The sequence below is a fragment of the Amphiprion ocellaris genome, chromosome 22, assembly GCF_022539595.1.
Source record: "Amphiprion ocellaris isolate individual 3 ecotype Okinawa chromosome 22, ASM2253959v1, whole genome shotgun sequence".
Lineage (NCBI taxonomy): Eukaryota > Metazoa > Chordata > Actinopteri > Pomacentridae > Amphiprion > Amphiprion ocellaris.
Genome location: NC_072787.1, coordinates 4,643,125 through 4,669,426, shown reverse-complemented (window position 1 = coordinate 4,669,426; position 26,302 = coordinate 4,643,125). Strand labels below are relative to the sequence as shown.

At 38.0% G+C, this 26,302-nt stretch overlaps 1 protein-coding gene across 1 annotated transcript; it reads left to right on the top strand.

Moving 5' to 3' along the window:
• Positions 1 to 24,651, top strand: nsmaf (neutral sphingomyelinase (N-SMase) activation associated factor). The gene is made up of 31 exons (XM_023296886.3): positions 1 to 143; positions 4,487 to 4,573; positions 6,310 to 6,388; positions 7,020 to 7,081; positions 7,427 to 7,463; positions 7,649 to 7,699; positions 8,818 to 8,889; positions 9,092 to 9,139; positions 9,348 to 9,400; positions 10,388 to 10,517; positions 10,631 to 10,702; positions 10,825 to 10,933; positions 12,560 to 12,736; positions 12,863 to 12,942; positions 13,035 to 13,125; positions 15,786 to 15,849; positions 16,305 to 16,356; positions 16,503 to 16,623; positions 16,734 to 16,865; positions 16,945 to 16,987; positions 17,069 to 17,235; positions 17,739 to 17,850; positions 18,256 to 18,314; positions 19,828 to 19,895; positions 20,000 to 20,067; positions 20,156 to 20,279; positions 20,502 to 20,585; positions 20,876 to 21,026; positions 21,705 to 21,807; positions 22,164 to 22,273; positions 23,967 to 24,651. Exons 1-31 carry the CDS (start codon positions 106 to 108, stop codon positions 24,059 to 24,061), a joined length of 2,739 nt encoding a protein of 912 aa, XP_023152654.2. The 5' UTR covers positions 1 to 105; the 3' UTR covers positions 24,062 to 24,651.
• Positions 24,652 to 26,302: the final 1,651 nt, after the last annotated feature.

Genomic DNA, 26,302 nt, shown 5'->3' with positions numbered 1-26,302 from the left:
CCGTATAAGAGAGTCACGTGGTGTCAGTCAAGTTTCCGTGTTTACAGAGCTCAGAAATCCGCTGCTGGTCGTCGGTGTTGAGTTTCTGAAGAGGATGCGGCAGTCATGGCATTTCTAAAGACGCCAGAGCGAACCAAAGAGAGGTTTGTGTCCCTCCGTTGTTTGTTACCGTGTCTGTGTGTCTTTCTTGGAGGTCGTCGTGCGGCCGGAGGGGCAGCTGGCGGCGGCAGCGGCTGTTTTTCTGTGCTCTGGATGAGCGCCAGCTGCAGCGTCAGACTGGATCACTCTGCTAATGAGCTCCACTGTCAAGCACTGATGCTCTTATTGTTACTGGAGGTGTCAGGAGGCTTCTAGTCTGCTGTGTATTGTAACTGTGAATCTGGGGTCTTTTCTAGTTTAAAAACAGAATAACACATAAAAGCTATCCCAAATAATGGCAGTTTAAAGTCTAAATTTGTTAAACAAAGCCACTCAAAACTCTTTGTGAACTGACTGCAAGTCAGTGAGTTGATTTGTTTATTATAACAATAGACCATATAGCTGCTATAGAACTAATGACAGAGGCACTATGCTTTTGAATAAATCCTCAGAGAGCTGTATAAATCTGCCAGCAGAGTGATCTCGTAAAAGCTTTTAAATGATTTTCCATCTCTCCCTCATCTAAAGTGAGGTGTTGGATTTCCAGAGTGCAGTCAGTTGCTCAGCTCCAAAGAATGGAGTATTAAATATTTCTGCATCAGCTGTGAAGTGCCGCCTGCACGCTGGTGATTAAACTGCAGTCCAGTAAGTGTGAAATAAATCTAACAATGTGGTGAAAATCAAAGACATTCTTCATCGATGACACATCCAAAGTTTCTCTTCTGCAGCAGCTCATTTTGATGCTTTAAAACCTGTTTACCTCACTGCAGAGACTGAATTGGAATCATTTTAATGTGACCGAGTCGACAGCTCTGCAACTAAATGAATAAAAGTAATCATATTTTTTTCTCTACTGGCGCCTTTCAAAACTCCCAAGGACACCTTACAAGACGTCTTTATTCGTGATGCAAGACTCGCTGCTCCTCATGGACAACACCAGTGCTGAGAGAGATCTTCTGCCGTTCTTCAGAGACTATTTTCAGCCACTTTTTGCTAAAGATGTTGTATTGCTGTACTTTTTATTTTAAAATACCCCAAATGTTCTATTTGATTCAAATCAGGTGACATACAAGGCCATTGTTTTGGCTTTTGTGTAGGGTGCTTTGGATTATTATCACACTGGAATATTCTTGTATCTTGTGTCAGTATTTTGGTATCCACAGGCATTCGTGGTGTCATCGATAAATGGCATCTCACAACACCTTTTGTGCTCTTGCAGCTTCATGTCATCACACTCTCACTTTGATACTCATCAGACCAAAGCAAGCGCTTCCAGTATTCCTCAGGATTTTTTGAGTCTTTAAACAAAGTTTAACCTTGCAGTGTTGTGCTGAACAGCAAACAAAGGCTTTTTTCCTTTGATGTCGTCTATAGAGACCAGCATAATGAACTTTGCTTCCCACTGTCTGAGCTGTGACAGAAACTGATAACCCCTGTGCCAAATCTGAAGCCCTTACCTGTCTGTTTTCTGAGGTAGATAGCAGAAATAGCATTCTGTCTGTAGCATCATTTTAGGAGGATGACCGCTGGATTACAGTTGAGGTATAAATGGGTACGTTTTGCTAAACCAATGCATCTTGAGTTGTCATATGAACTGAACAGCTGAGTCCAGCTGATGAATGCATGAAAGCAGTGAGTACCAGAGTTGTGGTACAGGGGAGATGAAGGATGTGTCAGCCAGCAGTCTTAAAGCACAGGAAGGGATGTAGAAGATCTGGAAGGTATATGAGAGAGACACAGGGAATGGAGGGTATAGTCCTGTAATGTGTCTGGACAGGGAGCCAGTGGAGCTCAATGAGGCAGAGTGTGATATGATCAGTGGACTCGGTGCCGGTGATAGTCTAATCAGCAGAGTTTTGAATGAGTTTGAGCAGATTAAGTCATTTGTTGGGAAAACTAAAAACAATGGCACTGCAGTAATTAATGCAGGATGTGACCTGAATAAGTAATAAATGACTTGAGTGCTGTGTTGAGAGACAAAGAGATGGAGTTTGGAAGTATTATGTAGATGAAAATAAGGCAGTATGTGAGATAATTGAGAATGGGTTTTATAAAGTGTCGTCTTTGGACTTATGGGGTTGAACCATTGAGAAAGTTGTTTTATATCCAAATGTTGAGGGCTTGAAAGCAATTTAACGTAACTAATAGTAAATAGTAAAAAAACATGACTTGGACTAAGAATCCGTATTAAAAGGAACAATCTGCTATTTTTCTCACAATTTTAATCATTCTGTCTAATCTGTTAACTTCGCATTTGCTAAACAACTTGTTCACATCAAACATTAAAATACCGCTTCAGCATAACATACTAAAGTCTATATTAGTCATAATTTGATCACTATTTTCTCCCTGTGAGTGCCAGACAAATACTAAACAAGAAACGCCCTCAGAGAGTGAAGTACTCCACCAAGGCTGTTCATTCCCCTTATGGCATTGTCAGAAACACAGCATTTTTTTTTTTTTTTTTTTTATAAATGCAGTATTTGTTTATTTGTTTATATATATATGTATAATTAATTTAATTCATGTACCTAGCTCTGATAAGAGATACCTTGAATTATGTCGTGTCTGAAGGAACATTCAAGTGTTCAGCAGCTTACATACAACAACATAAATAACAAAGAGACAGGACAGGCAGGTTAGTAACATTAACATTAAAGGTTAGTATATACTCTGAAAAACGTGCTGTACAATACTTATAAAAAATGCGTCTAATTTTAAAATCTATAGAAATAGTAAATGTAATTCAAATTCAGTGTACAATATTTACATATTTCAAGGCACCGTGATTTAAAAATACTTTGACAGGTAGTAGGAGAACGGTTTTATTCAACTGTCTAAGGTGCATAGACATTTTACAGTCACATTAGTTCTACTGTGATCATGACAGCGACCCCCCCGACCACTCAATGATGAGTTGTAGCTGCTCAAACAACGTCTCATCAGCACTGGAAAAACACTGTTTTTACCCACCTTAGTGTCACGCTTTATGTACTCTGTGGGTTGGATTTGATGGGAAGAGGCTGCTGGTTATCTAGTGTAAACACACCTAAAACACAGCAAATTTCTGGAAATTGTGGATGATGATGTGGGTGAAATGAAGAATCACAAGTAGATAAGAATGGACAGGAGGTACATGAAGCAGAAGTGTTTGTGAGAAAGGAAGTATTGATCCTGAGAAACACTGGCTGTAACAATAAAAGCAGAATTAGACCTCCTGCTTAGTTTACTGTGATTAACTAAGCAACAAAAATTAATACCACTGTCACAGTCACAGTGCCTATAAGAAGTCTGTGGCCTTTGTGGTAGCTTTTCCCCTTTAGTGCTCTTCAACATTGAGTCATGATCAGATCAGTTTGGCTTCTTGAAAAAGACTCTTGCATGTCAAAGGGAAAACAGATTTCTGAATGTAATGTAAATTAATTCAAAATCTAAACTGTAAAATAAGGTGATTCAGGTTAGAAATCTTATAATTAGTGAAATTAAGACTGTCTTAGTGCAGTAAATGTGTCTCACATGACTGTGGTATAAAGACACCAGGATCTGAAGGGTCCAGTCAACAGTGAATCAACACTCCTGGCTGTGCTTTCAGACAAAAGAGCACTTCACACAGCTCTGTGAAAAGTCAGGATGGTTACAAGAACATTTCCAAGTCAATGGATATCCTTTGGAGTACAGTTAAATTCATTCAAACAATGAAGAGAAGCCTGTCCTTAAAAAACTGAGTGACTGTGCAAGAAAGAGACCAGTGAGAGAGGCCACCAAGACACCTATGACTCCTCTGAAGGAGTTAGTAAAGAGTATGAGTTAGGCCACCAAGACACCTATGACTCCTCTGAAGGAGTTAGAAGAAAGAGTATGAGTTAGGCCACCAAGACACCTATGACTCCTCTGAAGGAGTTAGAAGAAAGAGTATGAGTTAGGCCACCAAGACACCTATAGCATTTGAAGAAATTACAAGAAAGACACTTGTGATTGAGGCCACCAAGGCACCTACAAGAAAACTTTTGAGCCACTTATGCATGTCGTGGTTAATGAGTAGCGGTTTCCAGCTTCTTCAGCTGATCGTTACTAGAAATACAAGCCTGCTTTCTCTGTTTCTTGTATCAACACCACTGATGTAAACAAACCTTCGACTGTATCTCAGATACTAAGAGAACTCCAGCATTGCACTCGTTGCAGATCTTTATGTGTACAGTAGGTAAACCCTTGCTTTTAAAACCGATGTAGGTTTTGTTAAGCATTTTATTAAAACCATTTGTTTTTTATTGAAGCATTTTTTGACTCTAACACCAGCTGCTGTATTTCAGGTGTCTTTATCTTACAGAACTGTTTCGTTCTTCTCCAGGTTTTCTCTCTTGCTGCTGGATTTGGAAGAATATTATTTTGAACAGCACACTGCGTACCATGTGATGAGCAGTTCAAAAAAGGAGAGGTAAGTCCTTATTATTCATGCTTTCACATAAATCACTACACTGTAGAATGACTTCATAAGCCTGAGTGCAAACTGTGGAGAAGCTTCTTGTGTGAGAATCCTAATACATGTCATCATGCTGCCATAATACTAGAAAACGTACACAACTTCTCACAATGTGTGACAATCAAAATATTATAAATCCTACCCTGCTAGATATGCTTGTCTGGTTTTATTGTTCTTATCATGTTTCTTTAAGGCCTTCAGAGCTAATATCGGTTACAATAGCTTGTAAAAATCAGCTGTTCAAACATCATCGTTTCCTGTTCTCGATGCGCAAATGAACTATTAAAACAGTTTAGTTTTATTGCTCTGTCATAGTAAAACAACTATGTTCTCAGTGAGGAGAAGCGAAAGATTTATGCTGCTGTTAACTCCTCTGATTCCTCCTCATGTTTACACAGCTACAAACATCGTGCACTTTGTCTTGTGAATGCGTCCAGCTGTGAAAAGAGAAAATGGCTGAATTATGAATGCATATATTACCAGAGAACTCTAATGTCGTTCTCTAACTCACTGTGAATTTTTTATCCATTAGGAGATTTGTATAATGAATAATTATAACATAGAGAAACATTGTGTTTCCCAACAAAATATAAAATCCATGGGAACACTAGTAAATATTTTCCATATTAAGTTTGTATCCTCAGTATAATTCTGTCTACCAGTCAGAAAACTGCATTTACGACAGTTTATTGCTGTGTTAGATTAGTTAAGATATCCAAAGTTCTTTGCAGCACAAAACAAGCAGAGCATTTATTGGTAAATTGGTAAAATCAGGTTCTATATTAATAGTTATTTATGTCAGGGGTGTCAAACTCATCTTAGTTCAGGGGTCACATTAAGCCATATTTGATCTCAGGTGTGCGAGACCAGTAAAATCACAACATAATAACCGTTAAATAACCACAACTACGAATTTTTCCTTTAAGTGCATAAAAGTACATTCTGAAAATGTTCACACTTAACTTATTATCTTTTTGCACAACATCATGAACAACCTGAAATTTCTTTAAAAAACAAGTTCAGTTTCAACAACGTTACGCCTCAGTTTATCATTTACACATTACAACCTACAGATCACAGAGTGTCTACAAAAAGGTACAAAGCACAGGTAGCCACAGGTATCTGGAACTGATTGATATAGTATTTTACTTTATGATCAAAACAACAAATGTCCAACAAAAAAAGACAAAACAACACAAAATATTGCAAAAACAAGACAAAATATTACAAAAATGACACACAAAATTAGAAAAGAACAATGAGCAATCTAGTATTTTACTTTATGATCAAAACAACTGGTCAAGGTCAATAAATTGTTTGAAATTTATAGTTTTACAAATTTACAATTTGCAATTAATGTCTTCTCTGTAATTTTTACACTTTGCAAAGTCGTCCCGGATTGGACCTTCTAGTGGGCCTCCTTTGGCCTGCGGGCCGCATGTTTGACACTCCTGATTTAGGTTGAAATCATTCTGGCTTTATAGAGAGACATGTAAAAGAAAGGCTACCATATCATGTCATGGGAGGCTGTCATATCTGTGTCCTTTTCAATCAAAACATTCACTCATGTATAAGTTTGTAGTTGTGTTATTGTTTGCTGTGGTCTTTACAGTATCCGTACAGTTATATGTAACTAAATGGACTGGTGGTTTGCTGTACTAACAAGCTGATGTTAACTTTTATCCTTGCAGAAAAATCAGAGGCTCATTCAAGGTTTGCTCCAGATCGATCATATTTGATCCAGAGGATCTTGACGAGCCAATTTTAAAGGTTTGTTTTAATGTTTGTGTGTATTATGCCTTTTGATTTCTTAAACTTTATTAAAAACCTTTTTTTCATCAGATAAGCTTAGTGTTTGTATTCCTCCTTTAACTGGTGAAGTTGCAGTTTATGTTCATGTCAGTCCCAACTACTGTCATTTATGTAGTGAAGACTTTGAGGGAAGCTAATAGGTGGGCATCCAAGATTAGTGCCACAATTCAATATCTGAACAAGTATGAAACACCCACAGTCTTTAATTCTGTTCCTGAGTTATGGTGTTGAATGATGACTAGAAGTGTTATGAGATTACTTTGGTTTTCTAGTTGAATTGATCGTTTGTGTCAAATTTCCTCAAATTCTTTCAAGGTATTCAAAAGGATTGGAATGGAATGTCTGCCACTGGCACAAAGGCTTAACAATGATAAACTTGCCATCTAAATGTAAAACTTGAAATTTTACCATGTAACTTTGGCATTTTAGAAGGCTGAAGATAAGAACCAACATTACAATAGCAGGTTTGGAAAATTGGTGAAGTGGTCAACGTAAACTCAGCTCTCTATTTTGCATGTTTTGCGTGGAAGCTGTGTTGTTTTACTGTGTGTCTGGGAATCAGAACTCATCCTCCTCGCTGTGTCTGCAGATTCTTCTACGAGACTGCAAGAAGATTGAGTTTGTGGAGAAGGAGAACAACCCTTTCAACGAGTGAGAACACTTTCAACTCTGGTGTTACGTGTTCAGTTTAGCTGCTCAGGTTTAGTTTGTCAAACTGGTTTTGTTGCCTGTAAATGGAATGCTAATGTGGTCCGAAGCGAATTTTGATAGCAGCATCTACAAATTAATGGACTTTATGTAATCTGGTTTTTAGGATGACATACATAAGTAGTTTGGTTTGGAATTAAGCTCATTTTGGTTATTTTATGTTGTTAAGCCTTAATCTTATAATTCAGTTTTGTTTTTGTTTTGTTCTCCTAACTTTGGATGTAGTTTTGATTCTTATTATTGATCATTTTTGCATTTTAACTTCTCTGATGTGTGTTTTTCTCGTAGGCCTCGGCCATCAGCCATATCTGTTTCAAGTGGACAGGTGAGTTATAAATACAGTGGTCATTAAATGAGTGGCATCAGTCTTCATGGCTCGTCACACTGTTTATTCTTCTCACTTGTTTTTGATTGTCCAGATTTATCTTGTGTAATTGTTGCAGTGACCCTTTTGTTTTTTGACGGGTTTTCAAAGTAAATTTCTAAATTTAATTTTCACTTTCATTTCAGATCATTTACATCAAAGAAAGCAACGTCATAGCACCTTACAGAAACGACAGGGTGAGTCAGCTGACCTCAGCAGCAGGTTTCCTCTCATGTTTACCTGCTCAGAGCGGTTTGTGTGTGCTGTGGAAATCTGTTTATACCAAAAAACATTAATGGTCAGAGTTTCACCTGATAGTTATAAAGGAACATTTCAAACGGTCAGATCACTGACGTTTGAAGAGTGAAATCTGAAAGTAAAACTCTCCTGTTAAATTAAGAGGATGTGGGAAATGCAGTGAGTCAGACCTGAGAGATCACACATCACAAGTTGACCAGAGGGCCTCTTTTTATGTGATGTTCTCATCTGAAACAGTAGTTTCTTTTTGGGAATATTTTTATTTGCTTCACATCAATATAACCCTTATATCCCAAGTTTTAATAATGCGTATTGACTTACATCCTAACAACCACAATAAATTGCTTAAAAGTGCAATAAACCTAAAAAAACTAAAATCATTTTTGTTTTTTTCACATATATTTCAAATTACAGAAATTGCATAGCAGTATCCCTCAAATTTGTAAAAAAAAAAAGTTGCACAATATCCCGTGGTCTCATTTATAAAGATTTTTGTTACTTGCTGTCAGGGCCATAAATCAGAACTGAGTAACTGAAGGGAAAATGATCTGATCAGATTAATGTCAGCAGTCAGTCTGAGTTTTGTCCAGTAGATGCAGTGAAAAGTTTAACATTACATCGGCCCATGTTTGCCACATACACATTAAAAAGTTATCCTGCAATTGATCCTCATTGTTTCGTTGCCTTTATCCTGCCCCCATAATGTTGTTGACAGCTGACAATGAGAAACTCTAAATAAAATAGATTCTCTCTTGTCTGCTCATCTTGGATTCTCTCATCCATGATGATACCTTTTAATACAAGGTGATAATAATAAAAAAACATTAATGAAGGTGCTTCTAGGCTAAGAGGAAAATTAGGGGGTTATATCATAAATAAATGTGTAGATATCTCTCTGCAAGAGAGCAATAAAAAGTAAATTTTTAACTTACCTATAAGGATCAGGGTAAAACCATACAATACATTTCTAGAAAAGAGAACTCTGAATAGATTTATTCTGTTTTTGAAAAGATATTCTCTGCTGTTATTGAATGAACTTGTCTCATAACTTTGGAAGGGAGCAAAGAAAATAACCTTTGAGCTGGAAGTGTGGAATAAAACTGAAGATGTTGTCCAGACATTACTACAGGTATGTGTTTATTCCACATCAATACCAATACATCATTTACAACAGCTGGTACTATGAATGCGTTATCTGTGTTTGTTTGATAAACCAATCGGTCCATGTTAGTTTTGAACACACCCAGGAGCAGGGATTTGCTGCATTTGTTTTGGTGCTGAATATGTGCTGCTGTCATTTTTCTCCCTTTTGACTCTGTTAAACCTTGCAGCTCCACAGGGCGTCCTGTCTGGATAAACTCGGAGACCAGACTGCAATGGTGAGTCCATAATTACTTTAGACCTCCAAAACCTGAAAGATGATAAAACTATTGAAATCCTGAATCGTCCATTTGGCTTCTGGCATATTTTCCCACGTTTTCCATTATTTACTTCTTTCAATCCATGGTTATTTTTAATTGTTTGTTGTTAGTAACCATCATATAATCATCCATGATCTAACCTACTTTTCTTTTTGTGTATTTCTAGATTGCTGCTAATCTGCAGTCACGTCTGGCGAGGTCATCATTTGACAAAAACTGGTGTGTAGATGTCAAACAGAAGCATATTTATGTGCGTTGACATACGGAACAAGCATGGAAAAATAAGAAACAAATAGAACGCAGATATATACACCAGGAAAGACAAAAAAACCTGTGTAGCAGGGAACCAGGGGTGTTGTAGTACAACTTGTATTATGTAATTTAAAGTCTGATCTATATGGGTCGATAAAGTCAATCCAACCATTCCAACATTTATCTAACATGTCTGTTTTGAATCTCAGCGCAAATGTCAATTTCTCCATTACAAAAATAACATGCACTACGTTGAACCAGCCTTCTTTCGAGGGTGGGTCCTGATACAGCCATTTTTTTTGTAAGGGCTTTTTTGCTCTCAGCCAGCAGAATTCTAGATGAGTGTGTCTTAGGGTAACCAATGAGTTGTGGTGGCATCTTACCCAAGAACAAGACCTGAAAACAAAGACCAATCTTGATTCTGAACACCTTCTCCATGCTATCGCCGATCATCTTCCACAAGCTGTGAATCCTAGGATACCCCCAAAACACATGAAAATGGTTTGCCCCCACATGTCCACATCCTCTCCAGAAAGCGGCCTGCCTCTCCCTGAATTGTTTCTGAGCTGGTGTTATAAAGAGTCTGACCATATTTTTCCAGTTAAACTCTCTCCAAGACAGTGAACTGGTTGATTTCCATTGCTTGTTGTTCAGATCTTCCCATTCCTCCAATGACTTGATAAAGTTTGCCTCTCTTTCCCATTTTTCTTTTATGTGGGATGTATTCACCCCATTAAGACCCTTATATAATTTGGAAATTGATCTGAGGCCTGTGTCTGCCCTCCAAGCTGAGATAAAACTCCTAATATACCAGGTCCAGATCTTGATTTTTCCAGGTCTGCCATTTGATTTGTTTTAAATCAGTATAATAATCAGCAAGATGGTGCTGTAGTGTGAATTACACCTGTAGGAGTGTACAGCTGGATCCGACTGTGGTGCTAATCTGCTCTACAGCTTTCAGAGTGTTGCTGAGAAGCCTCACATGGAGTGTCCAGTGGAGATGGTGTTGCCTCTGGTGTCCAATCCAGGCCACGTCTGCATAACAGATGAAAACCTCTACTTCCAGCCTCTCAATGGCTATCCGGTGAGCTGACAGAGCGGCAGCTCACAGCTGTGATGCCTGCATTTTCTCTCTGCTGTACAACAGGAACCTCATCACAAATGGACGATGTTTAATTAGTTTATGTGTCATTTCAGGAACATGTGATTCAAATCAAGCTGCACAGAGTCAGGAGAATCTACAAAAGACGACATGGTCTGCGACCCCTGGTGAGGCTGCTGCATGTCCACTAATGCAGTAAAGTTCACTCTCACTCACTTGGCTAATAAGATTAACTGTCACAGCAGTTACATTTACATTTGTGTTCATTTGTCTGGTCTCTCCTCACCAGGGTCTGGAGGTTTTCTGCACTGAGAATGATTTCTGCTCAGACATCTACCTGAAGTTTTACAACACAGCTGACAGAGATGAGATCTATTACTACATCGCCACTTTCTTGGGTGAGAAAACAAAAAAGACAGTAATAACTCTGTTGCAAAGTGTCTTCAGCTCCTAAAAAATCTTCTGCACTTAAAACCTGATGATTGGCACTTCTGAAGATGCTATATTTTTAAGATTCCCAGTGGAGTTTTGACCCCTAGTCGTGTTTTTTTTTCTATGAATGAGAGCCTGTTTTGTTTTACATTCATCAGCAGGTGGCAGCAACTTGTCAACAATCACAATGATTTAAATATTGCAGGATTTAAAATATGTTGAAAAACTGTTTAATGAGAAAGAAAAGCTGTACAGTACACTAATCACAGCTCACAAATGCAAGACACCTCCACAGACCACCTTTCTATTAATGTAGGGGCTGCCTGGTGTCCTGCTCTTTATCTGTTTTGTGAAGTTGTGCAATTATACATATTAAATAGTAGTTTTCTTTGCTGATATTATTTCAGCTGTAACCGACAGACAGCAGTGTTACCAGGCTTTCAGTGTCCTTTCAACATTTATTCAGTGGGACTGATTAGTAGTGAATTAGTTTGTCGTTGTTAGTGGAAATTCTCACAGAATTGTGTAAATGTTGAAATGTTCATTTAAGATGCAATATCTGGAAAGCAGTTTTTACATGTTAACATTTTTTTCACATATAGAAGTTACATTTTGACCAGTCAGATTTAATATACAGATGTTTTTCATTTAACTACGGAAAGTAATTGTTTTTAACAGGTATTTATGATTGAATTATCAGATGTTGAAAAAGAACAAGTGGAAAAGTAAATTCCTATATATTGTACTGGATATATCTGACATATCAAGAAACCATTTCTGATATGTTGCACTAATTAGCATTTTAATTAGTAGATAGGCATGTAATTGAAGATATCAATACATGCATTTCTGGTACGTCTGACATATTACCTGATTTACATTTTGCTTTTAGATATGTGTCAGTGAAAATATCCCAAATGATACTTTGACTAGTGAAAAATGAATTGTAGATGTCTAATAGATATGTAATATAATGTCTCTAGTACAAACGCACTTTTTTAGTTGCTGCAGATATCTAAAATATAATACTAGATATCTTAAATTGCATTCATTGTTACACTTCTAAGCAGACATATCAATAATTGTATTCTATTCTGTCAGAATCCCATTTTATATACCTGGAATTCCACTTACATGCATATTCTAAGAGCAACTATAAATATCTACAATAAATGTTTCCATTTGTAAGAAATTAAATGTTAATATCAACAGTTGGCATTTTGGCACTAATTGGCAATGAGCTGTAGATATCAATAATTCAAATTACATTAAGTCAGAATTACATTATTTATATGTTAACCTGAGTTATAGACATTTCCACAAATACGAAATGATTGTTGATGTCAGTTACTATTACTGCTGCTAAATCTTAAAGGGGCTTGTCATAAACTGTTTGAGTATGTGGAATTGTTTGACTTGATAATGACCACATAAGAAGAACAATAAATGAAACAACAGCAGAGTATTAGTTATCACCTATTCACAGTGATCCTGAAATGTTGGCATTGACCTTTGAATGGTGACATTGATAAAACCCAAAAACTTATTCCAATCTGAACCACTTACCATTGTTTTTTGTCTTTTCTCCTCAGAGAACCATGTGACGGAGCACACAGCAGAGAGTTACATGTTGCAGTGGCAGCGCGGTCATCTCAGTAACTACCAGTATCTCCTGCACCTCAACAACCTGGCCGACCGCAGCTGCAACGACCTCTCCCAGTACCCCGTCTTCCCCTGGGTCATCGCTGACTACAGCAGCTCTCAGTTAGGTGGGTCAGCAGACATCAACTTAACAGCTCCACCTCATGACTGCTGAGTGTTTGACACTGCTTTTCCCTGTAGTAACCTATTTTAAAGAGCAGTTCATTGTCAGGACTTCACACTTTGTTTTCCAGATATGACAAATGCTGCCACGTTCAGAGACCTGAGCAAACCTGTGGGTGCCCTCAATAAAGAACGGCTGGACAGACTGCTGGTGAGACTCTAATGTTTACTGATGTTTCTGGACTGTGAGTGTCTCTGACGAGGAACTCCTCAGTGACCACAGAGTTGTTCTCTTCATCACAGGCTCGCTACAGGGGCATGCCTGAACCTCGCTTCTTGTATGGAAGTCACTACTCATCTCCAGGCTACGTCCTTTTTTACCTGGTCAGAGTTGGTATGTCTCACACTTTCACATGACTTCTCAGATACAGAATGTATGAAACCACAGTACGCAAACCCTCTGATTCAGTGTGTTTATACATACTAGATCATGGATCAACCACACTGTTGGCTTTTGTGTCTGCATGTATGTACTGTCACTCTTCACTGTACACTGAGGTTCATGGGTGTGAATAATCGATAATTTAGGTAATCAAGTGTTACGCTGGCGATTAATCGAGTAATCGAATTCTGCACTAGACATGCACATTATAGCATCAAAAGCTGAAGTGAGTGAGTTGTGCAACAGTAATAACCATCCTGGTGGAACACAGGCAGACATCTGTGGTCTATAGTACATATATAGTATAGTACAGGGGTATAGTATGTATATAGTATAGTACAGGGGTATAGTACATATATAGTATAGTACAGGGGTATAGTATGTATATAGTATAGTACAGGTGTATAGTACGTATATAGTACAGGGGTATAGTATATATATATATATATATAGTATAGTACAGGGGTATAGTATATATATATAGTATAGCACAGGTGTATAGTACGTATATAGTATAGTACAGGGGTATAGTATGTATATAGTATAGTACAGGGGTATAGTACATATATAGTATAGTACAGGGGTATAGTATGTATATAGTATAGTACAGGTGTATAGTACGTATATAGTACAGGGGTATAGTATGTATATAGTATAGTACAGGTGTATAGTATGTATATAGTACAGGGGTATAGTATATATATATAGTATAGTACAGCGGTATAGTATATATATATAGTATAGTACAGGTGTATAGTACGTATATAGTATAGTACAGGGGTATAGTACGTATATAGTATAGTACAGGTGTATAGTACGTATATAGTATAGTACAAGGGTATAGTACATATATAGTATAGTACAGGTGTATAGTACGTATATAGTATAGTACAAGGGTATAGTACATATATAGTATAGTACAGGGGTATAGTACGTATATAGTATAGTACAAGGGTATAGTACATATATAGTATAGTACAGCGGTATAGTACGTATATAGTATAGTACAGGGGTATAGTATATATATAGTATAGTACAGGTGTATAGTACGTATATAGTATAGTACAGCGGTATAGTACGTATATAGTATAGTACAGGGGTATAGTATATATATAGTATAGTACAGGTGTATAGTACGTATATAGTATAGTACAGGTGTATAGTACGTATATAGTATAGTACAAGGGTATTGTACATATATAGTACAGGGGTATAGTACATATATAGTACAGTACAGGGGTATAGTACTGGGGTATTGTACTTATATAGTACAGGGGTATAGTACATATATAGTATAGTACGTATATAGTATAGTACAGGGGTATAGTACGTATATAGTATAGTACAGGGGTATAGTACGTATATAGTATAGTACAGGGGTATAGTACGTATATAGTATAGTACAGGGGTATAGTACGTATATGGTATAGTCAAGGGGTATTCAGCTAAAACTCAAAGCCATGGGAACCTGTCATGTATTTAGTTAGTGATACAGAAATCTCATAAATATGTTTTATATTTGGTCTGTTTAAAGTGCTGCTACTGCAGCTGATAGAACACAAATAAGAAAACTGATCAGTTTATTAGTGTTGATTACAAAGAATATTCAATCAGTAACATTAGTTTCACTTTAATTTGGCCACAAGTTAAAGTGATTTCCTTCATTGTGAGACTGTGTCAGACCTGCATGCACTTCAGTACAATATCATGTTTTATCAGCTGCATTGATTGGCAAAATAAATACATTAACGCACATTTACCAGCATTCCTGTCTTTCATAATTTCCATTTGCAGATTTTTATTCATAAATTGTTATATTTCCTCATTGTTCTCCATTAAAACAACCTGTTTGTGATTGGTTCATTTTGTGCGGAAAACGAGTCAAATGATGTGTTAAACGCTCCTGCTTGTGTGACAAGTTTGAAGCAGAAAGTCTGAGTTAACAAAGAAAGTTGAAAACCACCTTCATACCTGTTAACCCTGTTAACTCTGACTGACATTTTCGTTCAAAGAAAGTGTGACCATGTCAAACTCCCTTCGTAGTTCAGCCCTCTGATCTGATAAACCAACGGCGTAAACGCGAGAAAAACTGCGCCAGTTAAAATAGAAGTGCCCCATCAAATTTTATTTATTTAGGTCAGGGTCCGTATCGGATGAAATCTGCATCTGGCCTCAGACCACGGTCTGTCATTTAGTGACCTGGGGCTCTAGTATGTAGTGGATTAAACAAAGCCTTGATTCAGAGAATTGGGAATTTTAATAATTGAACTACTGGAATAACTCGAGGAATCGTTTCAGCCCTATTGTGAAGTCTGCCAGCCCATTAACTGACGGATTCTACACTAATGTGAAACTACAATTCCTCTAAGCACATGCAGATATTTTCAGATTTAATTGTGACAGTTGATCATAATGATTATGAAAGTCATGAAGGAGCAGGTTCTTTAAAATTAGAGACAAAAGTGCAATATTTTGAAAGATATTTTATAAATATTGCCCAGAATTGCTTTCAAAAACTACAAAGATGAATTTAATTAATTAATTAATTCATTTATTTATTTGATCATCCAGATGCTGTTTTCTTTAATCCTAAACTGTGGTCTTCCTTCCAGCTCCAGAGCACATGCTGTGTCTCCAGAACGGCCGCTATGACCATGCAGATCGCATGTTTAACAGGTACATTTTTTTCGCCTTATGCACATCCCAAAAATACTTTGATCAGTAAGTTCTTTAACTCAGCTTGTACTGTATATATACAGGTGATGGGGAAGTTCAAAAATAACCACTAGTTTAATCTTTGTGTGTAAACATGTTGCATTCTAAAAACGCGTTATATTATTCATTTTTTTAAATCTTCATATCAAAAGTAACTCAACCTGTCAAATAAATGTAATAGAATAAAAATTGTAAAGTATTGTAAAGTGGAAATGCTCAGATACAATTTTCATTAAGTGGTGTACTGGAGTAATTACAGTAGTTTCCAACACTAAATGTTTGTTTGCAACACCAATTTGTGCATTATGACACACTTATTGCTTAAATATGTTTATTAAGGTCATATTTTGAGCTTTAAAGACAGAACATCTGATTATGTCTATTGGTACTTACTGACATTTTGGTATTTCTTACAGCATAGGTGAAACGTGGAAAAACTGCTTAGAAGGAGCAACTGACTTCAAAGAGGTAAAAATACTGTTTTTCACATTTTCTTCAGTTAGCCTGCTGTGGCCTGATTCTGCAGAGATTTTGCACGATGTTATCAGTATGACTAAATAAAAGATGTAGACACATTGACAGTAAGACAGACAAATATTCTTCTGCTAATACAGTTAATTCCAGAGTTTTACGGGCAAGACTCCAGCTTCCTGGAAAACAGACAGAGTCTTGATTTGGGCCGGAAGCAGAATGGAAGCTTAGTTGGTGATGTCGTTCTCCCACCGTGGGCCTCAGGTAAACCGTCTGTGGATTATCTACATGTGACGCAGTCCTATTGGTAATTCTGTAAAGAATTAATTCAGCTTATTGTCTGTGCTCCTGCAATCTTCTCCTTCTTCCTCCAGATGCCAGTGATTTTCTTCAGAAGCATAAGACAGCACTGGAGAGTCAGTATGTATCAGAGCACCTTCATGAGTGGATAGACCTGGTGTTTGGCTTTAAACAGAGAGGAAGTGAAGCTGTGGCAGCTCAGAACGGTAAAACAGACGCATCTGTTTTCAACATCAAACACACTGAAACTGGGCAACAACTGATGTTTATCTCACTGTTTTCCAGTCTTTCACCCGCTAACCTATGAAGGTGGCATCGACTGTGACAGGTAGAAAAGACAATCCCTCTACTTTTCCAAACGTGTTTGCTGTATCGTTAATCTAACTTTGCCTTCCATCTCTCTGGGAAGCATTGAAGACACTGATCAGAGGATCGCCATGCTGACGCAGATCCTGGAGTTCGGCCAGACACCCAAACAGCTGTTCACCAGCCCCCACCCTCAGAGGATCACACCGAGGTTTCAGAACATCACTCGAAGCCCCAGCATCAACTCACCCGTCAGCGACATGTCTCCAGGTAGGAGGACACCAACATTATCATCTGTAGCTTCATTTTGCTCCCATCATCATTTCCATCACTCAGAGAGGGCAGCCCTTCACCAAAGCCTGATGTCGCAGTTCTAAAGCGATCCAGATCCGAGCTTGGTAGTTTATGCATAAACCTGCTTATAGATAAACAGACAAACAAATGGCACTGAAAACATACCTCAGTCTTGGCAAGGAATCCCCTAGATGTTGATGCATAGTTGCAGCGATAACAAACAAAGCAGCAACGAGAAGTTGACAGTAATAGTCACAGCTGTGTCTGTGCTTTTGCTGGTGTGAAAAATGATCTGATTTGTGAGTCAGAAGCCACGATAAGATATCAACCATGGGTTTTGTGATCTGTGGCACCCCAAATTTGAATTGGAAAATAGTGTTTACATATATAACAACCACAACCATCTAACATATAAGCTGGATACCATATTTTGGACTCCTCCATATCCCTACAGTAGTTGTCCTTGTGTTGTTTTGCAGCCTCTCCGAGTGAGGATTCATCCTTTGAAGATCTAACTGAGGAGAGCAGGAAGTTGGCTTGGACAAACATGGGAAGTTTGAAAGTCGTTTCCAGCCACAAGATCCATAAAGAGTGAGTCAGGAGCCGTCTGCTTGGCTACAGAAATAACAAAGTACAAATATATTTGCATGTCTAGTCACATAAAAGAGAAATGAAAGCTTTGGCTCAAATATGGGGAAGTATATGCAATGTATGAAGGTGGCAGGAAGCTGACGTACCCTTGAGGACTGGGGGCTGCTGTAAGATTTCCTCCTCCAGTTTTAAAACAATGATAGATCTGTGGAATACTTAGTGATAAAACATTGTTTTCTCCCATTTCTAAACCGTAGAATTATGAAGCATGTCGAAATCCCCTCGCAGTTCACTCAGTTTTGTAATAGTTTGTCTGCTACCTTTACCTACATGCATCTATTCTTTCTATTTATTTATGCTTGTGTTACGTTTTTGAGTAATCCAGTATTTCTACTAAATATGCAGAGCTGTTACGGGAATCGCTGTGACTCGAGACGGAGCCGCTATTTTCTCCACATCCCAAGGTCTGGAAAATGTTTAAACAGAGACAAATACAGACTTTTGCATGAATGCAAAAAGGATCCAAAGAAAGGCGCTGACTGCTAAGGAATTTTGTGCATCAATCAATTTAAAGACCTGATGGATAAAACTGTTTTCTGCATACAGTTTTCAATCACTGCAGTAGTGTTACCTGAGATATTCTAATCCAGTTACAGATTTCACCTGAGCAGCTGTTTGAGAGAATCAAAACCACAAGTTCTGTAATGTTACAACAGGGCAGGGACTAACTTTTCCACTGGTAACACTGGTGCTACCAACTTTTTTGGTTGGTCACACCAGCAGATTATTTGATTGCCCCACCTACTTATTTTGGTAACTTAGTAACTTAATTTATGGGAATTTTGTGGAAATTTTCCAGGAATTCTCTGGGAATTTTCCTGGAATTTGTTTTAATTTTCCTGAATTTTTATGTGAATTTTCCAGGAATTTTCCCAGGAAATTTATGGGAATTTTAGTGGAATTTTATGAAAAAAATTTCCTGGAATTCTATGGAAATGTTATGGAACTTTTCCTGTAAGATAATGGAAATGTTACTGTATTTTAATGGGAATTTTAATGGAAATCTTATGAGAATTTTACTGAAATTTTACAGTTCTTGGAAAATTCTCACAAAATTTCAGGAAAATTTCCATAGAATTCCAGGAAAATTCCCCACCAAATTTATTGAAAATTCATATTGAATTCCTTAAAAATTTCCATAAAATTCCAGGAAAATTCCCACAAAAAAATCCCATAAACTTCCATAATATTCCAGGAAGTTTTCTATAAAATCCTGAGATAATTCCATAAAATTCCAGGAAAATTCCCATAAAATTTCAGGAACAGTCCCATAAAATTTCTATAGAATTCCTGGAAAAATCCAGGAAAATTACATGGAATTCCCAAAACATTCCCATAAAATTGCAGGACAATTCTGATAAAATTTCAGGAAAAGTCCCATAAATTTTTCATACAATTCCTGGAAAATTCCCTGAACATTACCTTAAAATTGTAGGAAAATTTCATAAAAAGTCAAGGGAAATTCCAGGGAAGTTTGGGGAAAATTACAAAAATTGGAGTTTCTTTTAATATTTACTTTCCAAAAATTGCAAAAACCTGGAATCAACATGTACAATATTTTCCAAGTGCTCCCCATACAAACAATTCACTATCCTCACCAAGATATGTCACAAAACAGTTTGTGCTGAGCCTCCTGATCATCACTCACATTTGCTCTCCATGATGTGGTCTTATAAAAATAGTTAATTTATACATTTTACTATAAAGTTGAAATGTGTTTCTGTTTTTCAACTTGCTATCGGAGGTCTTATTGATTCAGGTTGCCCATCAGTAGAAGTACTTTGTACATTGTTACTAATGGAAAGGGAGAACAAATAGCAGACTGATTCAAAGCACTGATTACAGTTAACTTTAATTGACTGCAGTTTCATCTACATTGTGTTGTATAAAACTCAGCTGTATCTCTCTTTATTCCAGACTCAACCCTTAAAATGTTTTCCAAAGAGCTAAAGGACTTCCAGAGAAGCATGTCCTTCTCTAACATGGTACATATCTGTATTTACTTGCCAGATCATCATCGCTTTCTATATTTTTTCTTGCAATCTGCTCTAATTCTCTCAGAACAATAAACCATTTGACTGTTTTTCAGGCATTATCATCATGTTTGATGCTGGCAGATGGTAAAACGGTGGTGTGTTCTTCGTGGGACAACAATGTGTACGTACACCATATTTGTGCACATTTGAAGTGTTTGTTAGGCAAATGTTGATGGCTTCTCTCTTACCTACAATCTCCTCCCTTCTAGTTATTTCTACTCCGTCCCGTACGGCAGGCGGCAGGACACGCTGATGGGTCACGACGACGCCGTCAGTGATATGTGTTGGTTTGATGACCGACTCTACACGGCATCCTGGGATTCCACTATCAAGGTAAATATAAATAAATCCTAGTCTGAAAGAAGTGATTATACAACATGTTGTCACTGTGTTTGTTTATTATTGAGCCATGAAAATGTTAAAAAAGCCAATTTAGACTCTTGAAATTCTGACAAATGCAAGTACCATTGAAACGTGCTGATTTTTATGATCACACTGTACACCTGTTTTTAAGAGAGAGGTGAATATAGTTTATTGTGTTGTTTTATTTCACAGGTCTGGCAGTGTGCTTCTGACAGCTCATCCAGTCACAAGAGATCCCAGTTTGAGTTGCTGGCTGAACTGGAACATGATGCAGGGGTGAGTGAGGACATTAACTGTAGCTATACATGTTGCTATACATGCTGTAAGGTATCATCATCTACAAACTCTGTATGTATCTAAACCATTTGTTAAAACTTCATTGACTTGTTGAAAGTCATTTTGTAGCTGATAAAGCTATGTGCATGTTTTAATGTTGTCAAGTGTGGGATAGTCATGTTATTTGAGGCTTTACCAAACACAGATGGTTAGAAACACCAAACTAAGTTACCATATGAAGTGCTGAACTGAAAACGAGCTAATTTTCCTTCTGTACTTTTCTTATTCAGGTGAACACTGTTGCCCTGAACCCGGCGGGGACTCTGCTGGTGTCTGGCTGTAAAGACGGGACGGTCACTATCTGGGACAACAGCAGCTATGGGACTTTGCAGCAGGTCCACTGCCACAATGGAACCATCCACCACGTGTCCTTCAGTCCTGGTAAGTGTGAATGCAGATCTTTTAGGTCTGAATGGTGTGTAGTTTAGCCTTGATCTTTTATGCACTGAAGTCAAAATCTTAGAAGTTAACCTTATGTGAAACTTAATCTGCATCATATTCTCTTCCAGTACTGACAGTGCTGCAGAGAAACTATAATGAAACACTTCTGAAACTTTCTTTCAGTAGGAGGAGAATAAAATGCATTGAAAGGTCAACCCAGAGCACAGTATTTGTCTCAATGCTGCTCATTAAGTAGCTTATTGTTTTCTGCCAACAGACCGCTTCAACGCTCTGTTTTGAAGTAGCTGGCAGCTGTTTGATTTATTCCTCTGTATGGATCAACAAGGACTTTACTACATAGTACTGTCCTGAAAGCCAAGGCAGTGTTTATTTTCTGGCTGCACATTATAGCTCATAGACTGGAGTTTATTGTCCAAAGAGCATAACGGTATGCCTTTAAGCCTTATAAAAACTGAGGGTATATGAGTGCATGCTGGAACTTTTCTCCATTTTCATTTTTATCTCCCACTAAGCAGCTGAACTGAGAAATGACATCACAGTGAAAATATTCTGTAGACTTGAGAATGTATTTGAAAGATCTGAGCAATAAGTTTCTGGATGGGAAACTCACAGAAGTCCTGCCTGACTAAAGAAGGACTCTGATTTTTGTATCCTTAGATAGCCGACACGTTCTCAGTGTTGGTGTGGACTCCTGTATGAAGGTTACTGACGTCCAGACGGGGATGGTGATCTCGTCTGTGAAAGCTGAGGAGGAGCAGAGGTAAAAGAGTCTCACCTCAAATTATGCTACAGTTGTACCACACTGTCACAGTATCTGAAGCTCTTTAGGAAGCCAGGAGGCTGGGTAGTGCTGGAGTCAATATTTCATCATTTGTAATGAACCTTAATTTCCTTGTTATATTAATTTCGATATTTAAGAACTCTCATTTGGTACTGCATTAGGAAAACCCTGTCTTGCTGGTATTGAGTTGGTTTTCTGCTGCATAGAATTTATATTCCCAGTACATCTCCAGTCTTTAATTTGATTTGCTTTTGGAGTCGTAGCTCTGCACCGATCTCAGACTTCAGTCCATACTGCAAGTCAAACTAATTGAACAGCATCCTTTGTGGCTGCAGATGTTTCTGCTGGGATGGGAACTCTGTGCTGTGTGGAGGTCAGTCTGGTGATCTCCTTCTGTGGGACCTGCTCAGCAACACGGTCACCCAGAGGATCCCTGCACACTCAGGTAGCTCATCATTACACATCCAGCTTTTATTTTCTGGTCCTTAGGTACGATTATTCATCAAACGGAATTAACTAAAAAAAATTAAATACAACCCTCTTGTTTGGAAAATCCAAAGGTCACAGCAAAAAACAGTATGAAATTGAAGGTCATGTTGAGAATTTTATGAAGATTGCTCTTTGCAATGTACCTTACATGTTTTGTGATCCTTATAAAGAGCTGAAGTGTTGGTTCAGTCCTGTTTTAATACACTGCCAGTTTTGAGAAACCCCACACAGAAAGTAGACATTATGTTAAACTTGATGCTTTTATTGTTCATTGTTAATTTTAAAAGGCTGATGTTCTGCAGGATCCTGCCACTGTGAGCACAGCTACTGTTTGGCTGAGATCGTGTAGCGTGGTGATTATATGACAAATGTGCTTATTTCAATTCAGTTCAATTCTATGTATATAGCACCAATTACAATACAAATTGTCTCAAGATGCTTTACAGAACCCATACGCCTGAACCCCCAGAGCAAGTCCTAAGGAAACAGTGGCAAGAAAAACACTCCTTTTTAACGGGAAGAAACCTTGAGCAGAACCCGGCTCATATGGGGGAACCATCTGCTGCTGGCCGGAGGGTTGATAGGGACAGAAGAGGTAGCGGGGGTGGAGGAGAGGGCAGTGGAGGACAAAGAAAACTACAACACACATTGGGAAACATGCATGACAAGAGTAACATAGACGATACATACAAAGTACAAGCCAACAATGAAACTGATTCATAGTTTACTGTTATGGTGTACGACTCTGGCATTAAATATACTACATATATAGCTGGTAGTAAGATGCAAACAGTGTGTAGATGAGCATATCAAGTATAGTGAGGTAAATGCAGAGTAGATTATTTAAAAATGACTCTCTATAGTCACAACTGCTTGAGCTGTATTATGATTTAATATCACGTAGCCAATAGACCGCCGTTGCATTAAAGAAAAGAACTAGATGGACGGACTCACTGTTTTCACTGACCGCTGCAGAAACTCACTGTCTGACTGCAGCTGTGTCATGACAGCTGTCACTGTGGCTGCAACCATTTTTAAAATTGTGACTGTGACACATGATTTTTAATGGCTGTATCACTGACTGCATGCAGCGGTAGTGTGGGTCCACAGATATTTTTGCTGCTACTATATTCCTGAACTCCTTAATAAACAAGTAAACACATCTGTCAGAGTAACACTATGGGTTTGAGATAGTAACCAAAGTCCGATAACAACCAAATCCAGCCACAGCTTCACCATCACAGCAGGCAGAGCAGCTGTGCTCACAACCAGCAGCTGGATACTGTCATAGACTGGACTTTTAAAATGGTTAATTAGCAGTAAATGCATCATGTAAAGCCTCACATCATTTCTCCTGTCTGTAGTTTCTGTGGAGGGTTTCTCTAAACTGGCAGTGTGTTATAACTGTACTGAACAACACAGATTTTACGTATCAGAGGGAATGTAAAGAATGTTACAAGGTAACACAAATCAAAAAAAATTTGCTGTGACCCTTGTGGGGACTATTGTTAATTTATAGCAGTGGCACTAATGTTTTGCAATGAATTTGAGAGTAAAAGTGCTGATAAAACAAGTGATATAGCATAAATACATTGTTTTGTCTTATGATGGACAGTTTTCTTATTGTCAAGGTTTTCCTGTTTGTACAGGTGCTGTCACAGCCATGTGGATGAGTGAGCTGTGCACCACGGTGATCACAGGTGGAGAGGACAGACAGATAATCTTCTGGAAGCTCCAGAGTTAGAAGCATCTCTGCAGAATCCAGCTGCTGGTGAGAGGAAGACTTCCAGTGCAATATACTGGACAACACAGGCCAAGTACCCTGCTGACTACATGACTCCACCACCGGACTTTCACAAGAGACTGTAAATGTACAGCATCTCAGAGGAGTTAGTGGAGATGATGACCACAAGTCTCTTAATCCAAAACTAAACAGAAGGTCCCATCCAGTCATGATAGTCATCATCTGCTTCTTGAGAGAAAATGTCCAAGTGCAGGTTTGTGCATGAGAGCAGGAAGCTAAAACTGTGTACCTGCCTTATTTTACACTTTTGTTTTTAGCTTGTTATATATATGTGCGGATTTTTGCCCCAATTTATTATTTCTTATGTGTCATGTTACCCTCCTCCACACCCTCTAATGTATAAAGCGGGTTGAGCTAATGGATGGATGGACCTTAATTTGCTTTTTTTTTTTTTTTTTTTTTTTTTAATTTAGCTTTCATGTTTCTGTAGCTTTATTTGCATTTTATTGTTTGAGGTGAACTTATGTTATCTGTCAGAGCTTGATGCTGCTCAGGTGTTATTACAAAAGCACATTTACCTCTAAAACCTATCCCGTCTCATTTTTTGGTGTCAGATTTCAATTTTCCTGAGTTGCACAGGTCACAACTTTTTTTCATTATCTTGACGGATCCATTTTTTTCTGTGTAGAGACAGTTGTTTCGGTGTTTCAGAGCTTAGAAGTGGTCAAACCAGCAGCATTGCCAAGTGAGTAATTACAATTACATGGCATTTATTTTAAAACTAAATGCTAATTGTGTTGCAAAAATGGATCAGTGGACAAAAAGTAAAAGAAAAAAAAACGAAAACCATACTGTTTGAATCACAAGATTTTAGAGTGATATTTCTATACAAATGTGTCTTATAGGTATGAAACACTTGCCTAATGTAGACTTAAAGATGAAGTACAAAGCTTGTAGTTTGTTTCTTGGTAGACAACAGGCAGAACAAATATAACCACATCCACAATAAGTAACAAGAAAAGCACTCAGAGAGCGCAGTACTACTCCAAGGCTGCTCAGTCTTTGTATCATTTCCGATGGATGTAATCTTGAATAAAAAAATTACCTTGTGTTGAGCACAGGTTATGTATGGATCCTGTGACCTAAATATGTAGCAGGTGATGGGAATTAATGGGACTCAGAAACACCCCCACAATTTAATCAGTTGTTCCTTGTATCATTCCTGATGGATAAGTCCTGATAAGTCCACAGCAGTCCATTTGTAGTAGGATCACAATCATGTGATCATCAGCAGGCAGCTGATGTAGTGTTCACTTGTTGTCATGGTTACAGTGACGCCAAGCCGCTATCTTGCAATGAAACGTAAATCCTTAACAAATCCGTGGATCCAGACTTTAAGCTGCATCACTGCCAAAATCTAATCAGTTGATCCTTGTGTCATTTCTGACCTTCCCTGAATATTTTGTCCAAATCCGTTAGTCTATTTTTGAGTAATGTTGCGCACAAACGTACACCGATGAGCACATAACTCCACTGTGTTCCTTGGCGGAGTAATAATAATAAAACATACTGATGTGTTTTATTCAGGACCCATTCTAATACTGATTATTAGTAATCACGGAGGCAGATAACCAATATTTGGACCAAATGTCACAAATGAGAATAACACAAACCTTTGTTACAGCATTCCATATAGTCATCCACAGGCCTGACAGCAAGCTTTTTGATAGCTTAAACCGGATCCCAGCCTCATCAGCAGATGGTAGCTACAATAAGTTGCTGTTGAACTGGCACCAACATTTCAAGTTACAATATTTCACTGGAACATAGAAGTATACGTTACCTTCAAAACATAACTTCTCATCTAACGGAGGTGCTCCAGTTTGCAGATTCTCTGTGGCACAGTTTCCTCCAGTGCTGATTGGCTTGAACTCTGGACATATAACCAATCAGATAGTGCTGCTGGCGGTACATTGCTTTAGACCACAGAAGTGGCTGAATCAGAGCCAGTGTAGTGCACATGTTATATGAATTTATTGTATAGGGAAATAGTTGAAGGTAATACCTACATGGATAATCAGGAAAATGCTGAATATTGGATTTAATAAAGAGCAGGGCTGATGATCAGTCAGTCTCTACTCAGACCTCAACTCACTGCTTCTCTACTTCAGCACTTAATCTGTTTAATCCACACAGTAGGTGGCGCTCTTCACCTGGACTGTAACTACTGCTCATGCTAAC

Coding starts and splice junctions, on each gene's coding strand:
- nsmaf (XM_023296886.3), top strand. CDS start 106: ATGGCATTTCTAAAGACGCCAGAGCGAACCAAAGAGAG. Junction 13,126..15,785: donor TTTTTACCTGGTCAGAGTTG/GTATGTCTCACA, acceptor TCTTCCTTCCAG/CTCCAGAGCACATGCTGTGT. Junction 16,357..16,502: donor GAGCAACTGACTTCAAAGAG/GTAAAAATACTG, acceptor CTGCTAATACAG/TTAATTCCAGAGTTTTACGG.